The 12,492-nt window shown below is 34.1% G+C and overlaps 1 protein-coding gene across 3 annotated transcripts in view; it reads right to left on the bottom strand.

Moving 5' to 3' along the window:
• Window positions 1-4,787: 4,787 nt before the first annotated feature.
• SRP54 (signal recognition particle 54) overlaps window positions 4,788-12,492 on the bottom strand; it is a 39,892-nt gene continuing 32,187 nt past the window's right edge. For all 3 annotated transcript variants that reach the window (XM_047075601.1, XM_047075603.1, XM_047075602.1), the window contains 3 exons: window positions 9,900-10,070; window positions 7,392-7,487; window positions 4,788-6,297 (listed from right to left, as the gene is read on the bottom strand). In XM_047075601.1, coding sequence (XP_046931557.1) covers window positions 6,206-6,297; window positions 7,392-7,487; window positions 9,900-10,070 — 359 coding nt within the window. In that variant the 3' untranslated portion in view covers window positions 4,788-6,205. The remainder of the gene's footprint in view (window positions 6,298-7,391; window positions 7,488-9,899; window positions 10,071-12,492) is intronic.

Raw genomic sequence — 12,492 nt, 5'->3', positions numbered from 1 at the left:
ATGTTTATAAATGCATGATTTTATTTTGCAAATTGGTAATTAAACATCAAATTACAATTTTCACTGCTGAAGCAGGACTTGTGTTCATAGTTTACAAGTGTATTTCTTAGTTAACTGAAAATTCAAAATGCAAGTCATATCCCAATATGAACTGGAAGCATTTCCTAAGAGTTACTTTTTTAACACAAATTAGCATTTGAAGGGCAGTCTATTACAAATGAAGGACTGATAGCAACAGAAAAGCATAGAAATTCTAATGGTTTTATTTTGGGCATTAACATTTTTGTCATTATTCCAGACTGTCATAGGTCCACTAAAAGTGGGCAAACAAAGCAATATGTCAAATCTTTCCTTCATTTACCTTGGTAGTGTAAGTTGTATTATATCACTATGACAAAAAAAACACATCCAGATATTAATATATCTACTTGAAAACATAATTGTGGCCTAAATTTATCACTTAATGGTGCTTATAGATCTAAAAAGGTGTAGTTGGATCCACCTATTTCTCTGAAAAGCTAGGAAAACAAAGCTAAAACTTGATAACCAGGAATGTCCATCAAATAAAACAACAAGATTTTCTTATGGTTTTATCATAGCTACATACATATTTTAATAGAAAATGTTTTTAAGTTATCCCATCCCTCAAATAAGGGATCACTATCAATGACACATAAGAAAAAATAAGGTGGTAAAACGAAAAATGCACTTTAGGTTGATTTTAAGCATAAAAAATTTTTTAAATCATAGTAGTGGCTTCACTTATGGAGCCCAGATACTGTGCTAAGGACTTTCCTTGTATGAACTCTTCCTCACTTCTAACAGCTGTGAGGTACTACTATAGTTACCAACATTCTACCGATGAGGAGACAAAAGCTTAGAGAGAGTAAGAAACTTACTCATGGGGCTCCTAGGTAGCTCAGTCAGTTGAGCATCTGACTCTTGCTCAGGTCATCGATCCCAGGGATGTGGGATCTATCCACACGATGGGCTCCGTGCTGAACGTGGAGCCTGCTTAAGATTGTCTGTCTCTCACTCTCTGACCCTCTTGCCCATGCTCTTACTTTAAAAAAAAAGCAGGGGGTGGAAGGAAGAAAGAAACTTGCTCATGGACACAGCAGGTAAGCAGCCAAGCAAGGATTCAAAGTCAGGCAGTTTGCTTCTGAAGCCTATACTCTTAGCTACTCTGCTCCTCTGGGAAAGAAAATGTCAGAAAATGGGCTATTAGGGGCAGAAAATCCCTACATCAAAGGTGAATGTGATAGATGAAAAGATGTGGAGGCAAATGATCAAAGTGTGTATATTTTTGAAGTCTATTCTAAGATACAGCCATTTGCAAGCCCTATATTTAACAAACAAATGAAAATACCAAGTGAGCAGGTTTTATCTGATGCCATGTGAGCACATTTCTTCTCATTGCAATTTGGTCAGATTTTTTTTGTCTCAAGAATAGACTACTGATATTCAACTAGCAGAATCTTTTATATGGCATTAGTCATAAAATATTAGGTTCTTTGTATACTCTGCCTAAACACAATAATCTCAATGTTGAAAACTGTACATATTAATCTGAAGTCCGTAGAACACTAGGAGTCTTCTGGCAATAATCAAAAAAACAAGTATAAAGCTGTAATAAGGATTGCAACGGGGCACCTGGGTGGCCCAGTCACTTAAGCGTCTGACTCTAGATTTTGGCTCAGGTCATGGTATCATAGTTGATGAAATGGAGCCCCACATCAGCCTCCGTGTTGGCAGTATGGAACCTGCTTAGGATTCTTTCTCTCTCTCTCCCCCTCTTCCTCCCTCTCTCTCTCTCTCTCCTCTCCCTTCCCCTTCCCAGCTCTCTTTCTAAATAAATAAATAAATAAATAAATAGATAGATAGATAAATAAATAAAAAATAAAAATAGGGACTGCCACAATTAAGGATCTTTCCATGTAACGTACATGATGACTATAGCTAACACTGATATACGATATATAGAAAACTTAAGAATAAATCCTGAATTCTCATCACAAAGAGAAATTTTTTCTCCTTCTTCTTTTTTATTGTACCTACATGAGAAGATGGATGTTAGCTGAACCTATTTTGGTAATCATTTCATAATATGTGTAAATCAAGCTATCATGCTGTAACCTTAAACTTATACAGTGACCTATGTCCATTATTTTTCAAGAAAACTGGGGAAACAAAGATGCCATTTATCTCAGGGCAAGATTATCCACTGTTTCTCTTAACACAGTAAGAAGGAAACTGCAGAAAATCAAGAGACACGCATCAACTGAAGGTTTTCACACTTCCTATATTTTGAGTGTGAAGAAACCAGCAGATATTTCTTGCACCACTTCTACCAGAAATGAAATTCTGACCCCCTTAATTGATTTCCCAAAGTCAGAAATTATGGACCCGTGAACGTATCCAATAACAACTCTTACCTCTTTTGGGTCACTGAGGAACAAATTTCTCTCATTCAATTATAAAATCATAAAAAGCAAGCAAGCATGGTTCATAAACTATGCAGGTAGGCAGACATTGCATGTTGTCCTCACTGATGCAGACAGGAGACCTATCTCTGTAAAGAAGCTCACAAAACTTTAGCCATGTGTTGCTTAAAAATATACCATAGTCACAGGGTATTACTCCCTTCTGCTTCCCATGAGAAGGTAAAGCCTTTATGCCCCAGTGTCAGAGGACGTAGGAGATTGTCTAAGGATCAGGTTCATCTGAATTATCCTTGTTACAGGTAGGTACTGCTGTGTAATTACTTGACTGTTTTTCCATTTAGATTCAACTGGTACCAGGAAACGCATTGTTTTAGGCTGAGAGAACCCTGTAAGCCAAATGAAGCTAAAAGATATATGCTTTTCAGATGATAATTTCAGATGGAGAGAAGAAAAGTAATGAGAAAATTGCAGATAGTAGCATAGGCATGCCAAACTCAAAAGAACTTGAGTGGCACCACATGCATATTATCAAAGGAAATATGCCATAATCACCAGATTACAAGGTATATTTTCAGTTTAAAAGTATCTGGAAATTACCTCGTACTCAGTATACCCATATCAGAGATACCAGGTCAGTAGAGACAGGGCCTAGATTCTTGGGTTAGCAACTACTTGACACTGAACACAAAGTTACTCCCCTCTAATTGCAAAGTATGGGAAAAAAACTATCATAGCAAAATTTCACATCACATCAACAACTATTTAACAAAGATAACTCTTAGACTACTCAACTCTCTAGAAGTTAAATTTAAATTAAGCCCCCAACATAGGAGATATAAATTCATCATTCCTGTAACTCATGACTCAAAAGCAAAGAAGATGTTAGGCTCAACTTTAATGCAATGGCTTAACATCGAGAGTATGGTAATTGGATATTAGAGCAAAATTTTGAAGATGACCACTCCGTTTCGAATCTGGTAAATACAAGCAATGAACAAAATTATCTAAATATGAGGTGTGATGATGGATTTCTAGTTTTGTATATAACTTATTTGGCTTTATTAAAATTATTTCTGGGTTTTAAGGAAGATCAAAAGTTACATACATTTTGTTATTATTTAGCCATGGTTCTCACAGATCTAGTTTTTATTAGAACTTATTCAAATTCTTTGGTTACTCTCTCATACAAACTGTAAAATACTTGCTTTTACCACATACACAAGCATCAAGCTAAAATTCCTTTGCATTTAAATGCTTTTTCCATTTTTTACTGAAATATTTGTATGTACTAAAGCTATATATAAAAGAAATTCAATTTTATTTTTATATTGTGGCTTTTTAAACCCTCTACATTCACTGAAATAAGGTATTAATATTATGTTCTACCTATATGAATATGCATAAAATTTCCTGCTTTTGTTACCTCTGTAGATCAGTATTTATTGACAATATTACATTTCTTTTTAGCTACGTGACACTATACTCAAGATAGTATATTACTGCATGTCAGACCTAGGAACTCTTCTCATTATAATGTACTGTATTTATCTGAACAAAATAATGATTTATATAAGACACTTTGAAATCATTTTTACTACATATGAAAGGTACTTAATTTTTTCCAATAAATTACTCCATAAAATTGCAATACATTGTATATACTTACCTTGTATCTTATATGCCAGCAAATACGATACTTCCAGAAAAATACTGACATCCATCACATGAAATTGCCCACTAATTTGCCCTTTGTTGGTATTATAGTTTGTTGAAATTAATTTCCGAGTTTTTGTTTTATAATTACATAAGCATTGTAAGCTTAGGAACTACACCTAGTTTTATTTTTGTATATATTATAATAAACTTCAGGAAGAATCCAATGTTATACAATAGTAGATCTACGTAGGGGTCTAAGTTGGGAATATAACAGGTACCAAAAAGCTTAGGAACCAATTTTAACAATAGTGAAAAATAAAAGGAAATTTGGTCAAATTATTTATGCTGTCAAACTTACGTTGTTTGCACTTGGACAAAAACCGTGAGAATGGAAGGCTAGCTTTTGCAACTAAAGATGTCATATTGAGGAATTAATGAAATCAGAAGTTTAGAGAGCATCTCCAGTTCCCTCGTCTTACCAAAGAGGAAATAGAAGCTGAATTAGGTGTTCTGCTGTCCTTTGCCACTGTTATTTTTGCTTCTGAAAAATATAATTTGCACCAGACACAAAAAAAACTTAAAAGCAATACCTTAGTCATAAAGTTTGGCCAAGTGTCTCATTTCCTTTTTTGGTCAGAGTGAAAAGTGGTACCCCGAGGACAGAAATCACAAAAATGCTTGCCCAGAAAAGGTGGTATGCATCAGTTTAATTAGAAACTAATTTGGAAAACAGCATTTTCTCATTGTCAAATTTCTATAGCTGGACCTTATGACATTTCTGCAGAGTACAAGATACATCATTTATATAGGGTATACAGTGTTTTATAGGAGTATGCTAATTTTTAGCTGGTAAAAATAATTTAGTGGTATATAAAAATCTGTGCCCAAGTAAACAAGAAAATCTGTTGCACTCTTTTTGTAATTATTTTTAAAAGATACTTTGGCTTATAAGACCTTTTTGAAACGCTTGAGTCATAAAAAATTAATACTATAAAAATATCCTCTCCTACTACTACAAATCAATCCTGTGCTGAAGATCAATTCACTATAGCTCAAAATACACAACTATACCATATCTAGTCTTCATGATCAACAATGAATAAGTATAATAATTATTCTAGTATTATTAATTTCATAACTTATTTAAAAGCCACTTTTCTAAATGTACTATGCAGCAATCCAAAGTAACCAACAACCAGATCAACCTTGTCATGGTCTCATTATTTTTAATATGTATTAACAGCCTAATATATGCAATTATTTTCCCATTAGGAGGTCTATACATTAACTATTAACAAAGTACATCAGTTTCATCAAACAGATTTTTTTGGTGTGTAAGAAACAAAATTGGCTTTTCAAAAAAAACCAAATATTGTCATTAAGTCTTCAAAAATATGAGATAAGAAAATGGAAGCTATATACAAAACATTATATTGTAAACTAACCAAATTCACAATTTCAATTTAAATGGCAGGCCTAAGATTTGTATGGCAAAATTACCGTAATTACTCTAAGTTAAACAAAAATCCCTAATACTAATGGTTAAATTATGCTATGATATCTCCAATTAAAGGTATACATGTAGGACTAGTTTTAAGTGACATAGCAATTGGTTTTTCTGTCTGCCTTTTAATGTGATACATTGATAAATTTAAATCATAAGAAAGTTAACAACCCCTTAATTTATAACGAGTTTGAAGTTTATTTTACAGCACTTTTATTGAGACATCATGTAACTACTGACCAGGACTGTTTACAAATGTAATGCTTGGCCTTTGAGACAATTAAAAACTTTTAAGTACTAAATTTTACATCATGATTTGTTTAACTTAAGAAGTATTATGGTGGTGAACACTAACAGAAGAAAATCTAAAGCAAAAATAGAATGATTTCCACAAAAACTATATATTCCTCCCTTATATCAAAGGGAAGGAGAAAAGAAGGAAGGAAGAAGAAAAGGAGGGGGAAAAAAGATGAGAAGAAGAAAAAGAGCAAGACAGGCAAGAAAAATACTTTTTTTTTTCCTGTTTGCAAAAAGGAGGGAAACTCTGAGGTCTCAGCAAATAATGTAATCAACTGAGTCAGTTTATATTAAGGCATCTTCTTTACATATTATTGAATCCCATCATGCCTTTCATATTGCCAGCAGCACCCTGTTGAAACTGCCTCATCATTGACTGAAGTCCTGCCATACCACCTAGAGTGAAAGTAGAGTAAATTCAGATAATTATTATGCAGAACTTGAAACATTACTTTTGCCTAAGAAGTACTTTAACTTCTAAAAATTTACTGGGATCTGACTGCAATTTGGTCATCAGCCTTAAAGAATAAACCAATTAAAATTTTGTATTATCACCAATATCCTTATCTGTAAAACAGAATGAATAACATATCTCATCAAGTTATAAGGAATAAATGAGATAATATATGAAAGGATCTTAGAACAATACCTGGTACACAATAGGAAGTCAATAAAACTAAACAAAAAAATTTTTTCTGGGAAGTCCAAAAGACTCTTGTTGTAAATCATGACCAATTCAGGGGAGTAGAGGAGTTGTTTCATAGGACTTACAGGAAGAAAAGAATTTACCATTTATTGAACATCTGTATGCCCAGAACTGTACTAAATGCTTTCATATATATTAGCTCACAATGTCCTGATGAGCTATTATCTGTGATTTTACAAAAGAGGAAAGTGAGTTTCAGAAAGTTTAAGGAACTTTTCATAGGTCACATGGCAAAAGTATAACTGGGTTTCAGAATCCTTATATAATTTCAAAGTCTCCTCATTGAAAATACCCAGATTCCAAACTAGGGCAAAAGGTCTTCAAACATTAACAGAAGATGATTAAGTATCTTGCTCAAAAATCACACCAATGGGGCGCCTGGGTGGCTCAGTCAGTTAAGCGTCCGACTTCGGCTCAGGTCATGATCTCACGGTTTGTGAGTTTGAGCCCGTGTCAGGCTCTGTGCTAACAGCTCGGGGCCTGGAGCCTGCTTCGGATTCTGTGTCTCCCTCCCCTCAGCTCCTCCCCTGCTCACACTCCGTCCCTCTCTCAAAAATAAATAAAGATTAAAAAAAAAAAATCACACCGATGGCAGCAGAAGAGTAAATAAAACCTCTGTTATATAGCACTATTACAACCATTCAACTTAGAATTCAGATGGCCATTTCCCTAAACCATACATCTTTGAACAGATTTTCATAGTATCACAACAGAAGGCTTATTAAAACTCAACCTTTATAAATTAAAACTGTATGTTATAAACTGGCAACAATTTTATATTTACCCATGTGATGCAGAACTCTTGGATCCATCATTTTGGCCATTTGTTGATTCAATTTTGCCATCTGTGACTGACTCACGTTCTTAGACATGTCACCACCTGAAAAAAAATAAAAAGGTTTTGAGTCAATGTAGAATGTAAGAATGTAATATAATCAGCGTATCAAAGAAAATTTTATGAATTGAGTAAAATTTTTAAACAATCACCCATAACCTTAGGTATTAGGTTATTACCCTAAACACATTATTTCTATTTATACATATTCCCTTCTAATCTTTATCTCAATTACATACATATTTTTGAGAAAGAACAAAATTCTATATTAAAATTCTATATTAAGGGACATTCAAGGGACTTTTTAAGGGCTATTTTTGTTAAAACTGTATCCAGTGGTTATTAACAGTAAGCTATAACAACAATTGTTTAATAGTCATACGGGAGAATGCTAAACAAAAAACTGACTTTATAGATAAGAGTTAATCAGGAATGAGCCTGGATTGCTGGTAAATGAATATGAAATAATGACTCTGAGAAAGCATGAAGATTTGCATATATCTAAGAAGCTATTAAAAATAATGAAAAGCTTCAGACAAGAGAAAGACAAATAATGCAACTCCATTTACCAATGAATTTCCACACACTTGGTTGAAACTCCACAGGAAAAAAGGAAGCCAATAAAAGAGATGCACTCTGAGGCAAAACAGGAAAGAGCATCCTTTAAGAGAATAGCTGCTGTGGTCTTAAGAGACAGGAAGCAAAAGAGATCATCGATGTAACAATAATGAGTAAGCAGAGCTGCTTCAAGCAAAATTATTTCAAAGGAACATAACTCTGGTGCTTCTCAAAAGTATTTATGAAAATGAGCATCAAAGCTGACTAATCTGAATAAGTTATATGAATTAAGATATATGAATGAAAAATATGTTTTTATAAAACATGGTAAAATCCGTGAAAAATTTTTCATGATTAATAAATCTGTGTAAAACATGAATTCTGTGTCTATTGGTAAACTGTCATATGTATTTGTTTCCGAGGACTTAAAACTTCTAAAAGAATATCAAGAGCTTGGTATGACAAGAATGTGTGCCACATCCACTGCTCATTTCATCTTGATTGTGCCTTTACTGAGTAATCAGTGCTTAGATCTGCAGTTCTATCAAGAATAGTCAGCGTTATTTAGGAAAGATGTTAAACTGACATAATGTGTTTAATAATCACAATCTGAAACAGCATGTGATGTTAGGAATTACAATTTTAAACATGTTAGTCTAACTTTTCTCCCTGCCACAAAAAACAAAATAGAATATAACAAGCATGGAAAATAAGTGTCTAGGACAAAAGGCAGTAAAAACTTCTGTATATAATATAGAACAATACAGAAACATAGAAAAAAATTTTAATATAGAAAATATAGAAAAAAAATGAGAATAAATTTTAAGAGAGGATTAGGACAGTTGATTAACTCTGGAAAAGTAAACATCTTTTTGCTTTATACAGTACACAGCAAAATAAATTTCAGATGGGATAAAGAGTTAAAAACTAAAACCAAAATAGAAAGTATAGGTGGCTATTGTGGTACCAACATGGAGAAGGCTTTTATGAGTATAAAGGAAATCAAAGAAAATGATAAATAGGCTTGGCTACATTAAAAATGAAAGCTTCCTTTCACTAAAAAAAATAAATAAAAGTAAAAGGCAAATGAAAACTGGGTAAAATATTTGCAGACACAAACGAACCATTTTAAAGAGTTACTACAAAGCAATAGGGGGGAAAATGAGACAAATAAACAAGGAACCTAAGAGGTGATTCACAAAAGAAATTCAAACCAAAAAATGTATGAAGAGATGTTAAACTTGAGTGGTAATTTAAAAAACACATACTGAGAAAACATTTAACCACCAATTGGAAATAATAATTACAAAATTCGTTCAGCATCTACTATGTATCTGATCAAAATAGACAAAATCCCTGGCCTCATGGAAGACTGCACAGGAACTGATGCAGGAACTGATACTGATATAGGAGCAAATGGATCAACATAAATAACCATTGCACTAAACGAAGATACAAGCATACCTGGGAGAGTATTCAGTGCTTCAAAGTTATATTTTGAAGAATATTTGACAATACAGAAAAATAGTCATGACGTATCAGAAGAAAGCACTCATTTACCAAATGTTATTTAAAATAAAACCCATAGGATTCTCTGGAGAGAAAAGGTAATGGGTGCTTTAAGATTTTTTTCTTATTCTTTCTTATATGCTCTAAATTGTCTTTAATATATATTACATCATAAAAATAAAGTCATTAAATTTGTTTTTTTTTAAACATTAGTATTTATTACTTTGAATGTACAAACAGATAAATCACAGATCACATTCAAGTAGTACTTGAATATAACATGAAATTCAGCAGTGTTTGCCAATCCTGGTAGCACTCCTGGCTTTTAATTTCTCACCTTCTTTCTTTACTTTCAATACTAACAAAAGAGGAGTTTGTTACTTTTCTTACCTTTGAAAAGTCCTTTGATACCTCCCATCTTTTTTACCATCTGTGCAAATTTGGTATATTGTGTCAAAAGTTCTTGAACATCTCTAGTCGACACACCTGATCCTCTTGCCACTCTTTGGATTCTTCCTGGTTGTTTACTAAAAACCTTGGCACCATCAGTACTGTCAAGTTCTGCAGATGAGGATTAATTACTATCACTTACATACAATTAACATTCATTATCAAAACAGTTATGTACAAATACCTCACACACACGAAAACAAAATGATGAAGTCACCACCAAATTTAACAAATGTTATTATCATCTGCCATGTTTGCATCTGATTTTTAAAAATTAAACATGGAATATATTCAAAAGAACATTTATAATATTCATAAGCTATGAAAACAATAAAACAGGGGCTCCTAGCTTAGTCGGTTAAGCATCTGACTTGATTTTGGCTCAGGTCATGATCCCATGGTTCCTTCACGGGATGGAGCCCCGCATCAGGCTCTGAACCCACAGGAGGTGCTTGCTTGGGATTTTCTCTCTTCTCTCTCTTTGCCCGTCCACCTGCTCACATGTGCTCTCTCCCAAAATAAATAAATAAACTTTAAAACAAATAAACATGTACTCACCCCACAGTTTAAGTAAAATAGAACATTCTGAAAACCTTTGAAACCCATGTCCACTTTTTCCATATCTCATATCCACCTGCTCCTCAGAGCATATATTAGAAGCATAAGGTGTCTTTCAAAAAAGAAAACTGCTCATTTCTAAATAACTAGTAACACTTAAATCACAAATTTAGGCACTTAAGCAAGTGGAAGTAGGTAGGCTCTACCTATCATCAACAAAATAATGGTTATATTTTTTATAATCAAGTAATTATTATTAGTATTTTAATCCTTTCTATAACATAATGAGTTAATTCCCTCCAGCATTTTTAGTTTTTAATTTATTTTTATTTTTTTAAGAATAATTTTTTTAGGGGCGCCTGGGTGGCGCAGTCGGTTAAGCGTCCGACTTCAGCCAGGTCACGATCTCGCGGTCCGTGAGTTCGAGCCCCACGTCAGGCTCTGGGCTGATGGCTCAGAGCCTGGAGCCTGTTTCCGATTCTGTGTCTCCCTCTCTCTCTGCCCCTCCCCCGTTCATGCTCTGTCTCTCTCTGTCCCAAAAATAAATAAATGTTGGAAAAAAAAAAAATTATAAAAAAAAAAAAAGAATAATTTTTTTAATTAAAAATTTTTTTAATGTTTATTTTTGAGAGAGAGAGAGAGAGAGAGAGAGACAGAGTGCAAACGGGTAAGGGGCAGAGAGAGAGGGAGACAGAATCTGAAGCGGGCTTTAAGCTCTGAGCTGTCAGCACAGAGCCTTACATGGGGCTCAAACTCACAAGCTGTGAAATCACTACCTGAGCCGAAGTCGGACACTTAAACGACTGAGCCACCCAGGGGCCCCATTTTTTTTTTTTTAATTTTTAAGTTTATTTATTTTAGAGAGACAGAACACACACATGTGGGAGAGGGGCAGAAAGAGAGGGGGAGAGAGAGAATCCCAAGCAGGCTCTGCACTGTCAGTGGAGAGGCTGATGCTGGGCTCAAACTCACGAACTGTGAGATCATGACCTGAGCTGAAGTCAGACGTTTAACTGACTGAGCCAACCAGGTGCCCCACCCCTTCAGCATTTTTATAACTCTATGAGTATGATGTGTATTTCTTCTGGCTTTAGCTGCATACAATCTCAGGAACAGGATGGACTTTAGTCAAAATTTCTATTATGTCTTCATTCTCTCTACAACATTCCCCAATAAATGGTCACCTAGCCTCCATCTTAATATCCCCAGGAGAGGTGACCCAGTATCTGAAATACAGTAATCTATGCCATTCTAATGTACCTATAATTATGGAAAATATTTCCAGGGCACCTGGGTGGCTCAGTTGGTTAAGTGTCCGACTCTTGATTTTGGCTCGGGTCACGATCTCATGGTTTGTGAGATCAAACCCCACGTCAGCATGGAGCCTGCTTCAGATTCTCTCTCTCCTTCTGTCTCTGCCCCTTCCACACTCATGCACACGTGCATGCACACGTGAGCACTCTCTCAAAATAAATAAACTTTAAAAATAAATACATAATAAAATATAGTAATCTATACCATCCTATTATACCTATAATTATGGAAAATCTTTTCACATATTAAAATGATGTATGTTTCTATGGCACTTCTTCCTATTTGCATACATGTCTCCTTGCCAGGCACAAAGAATAAGGCTTTCAAATATTCTCAAATATTTGAGAATTTGAGAGACTATTTCAAATTCTTATGAATTTCCTCTAGGTTACAAATAACATTTCCTAAATATATCTTCTAATTTGTCTATGCCCTCTAAGCATATCATCCAGAAGTGAACTGAAATCCAGGTGAAATTTGATTACCAATGAGATATAAATAAAGAGCAAATTGTCTCATAATGAACTTACAGTCATTAAAACCTAAATCCATTTCATAAATGCAGCTTTTAAGCCCCATCTTCACTATAAAATATTTAGGAAATATGCATTCTAAGACCTCAAGTGTAGTGAAGAAAAAGACACGCTAATAACAGCATATC

This window comes from Lynx rufus, unplaced genomic scaffold (assembly GCF_022079265.1).
Source record: "Lynx rufus isolate CCGP_SWC_20201006 ecotype Redwood Valley unplaced genomic scaffold, mLynRuf1.p SCAF_13, whole genome shotgun sequence".
Taxonomy (NCBI): Eukaryota; Metazoa; Chordata; class Mammalia; order Carnivora; family Felidae; genus Lynx; species Lynx rufus.
This window is presented reverse-complemented; position numbering and strand designations above follow the sequence as displayed.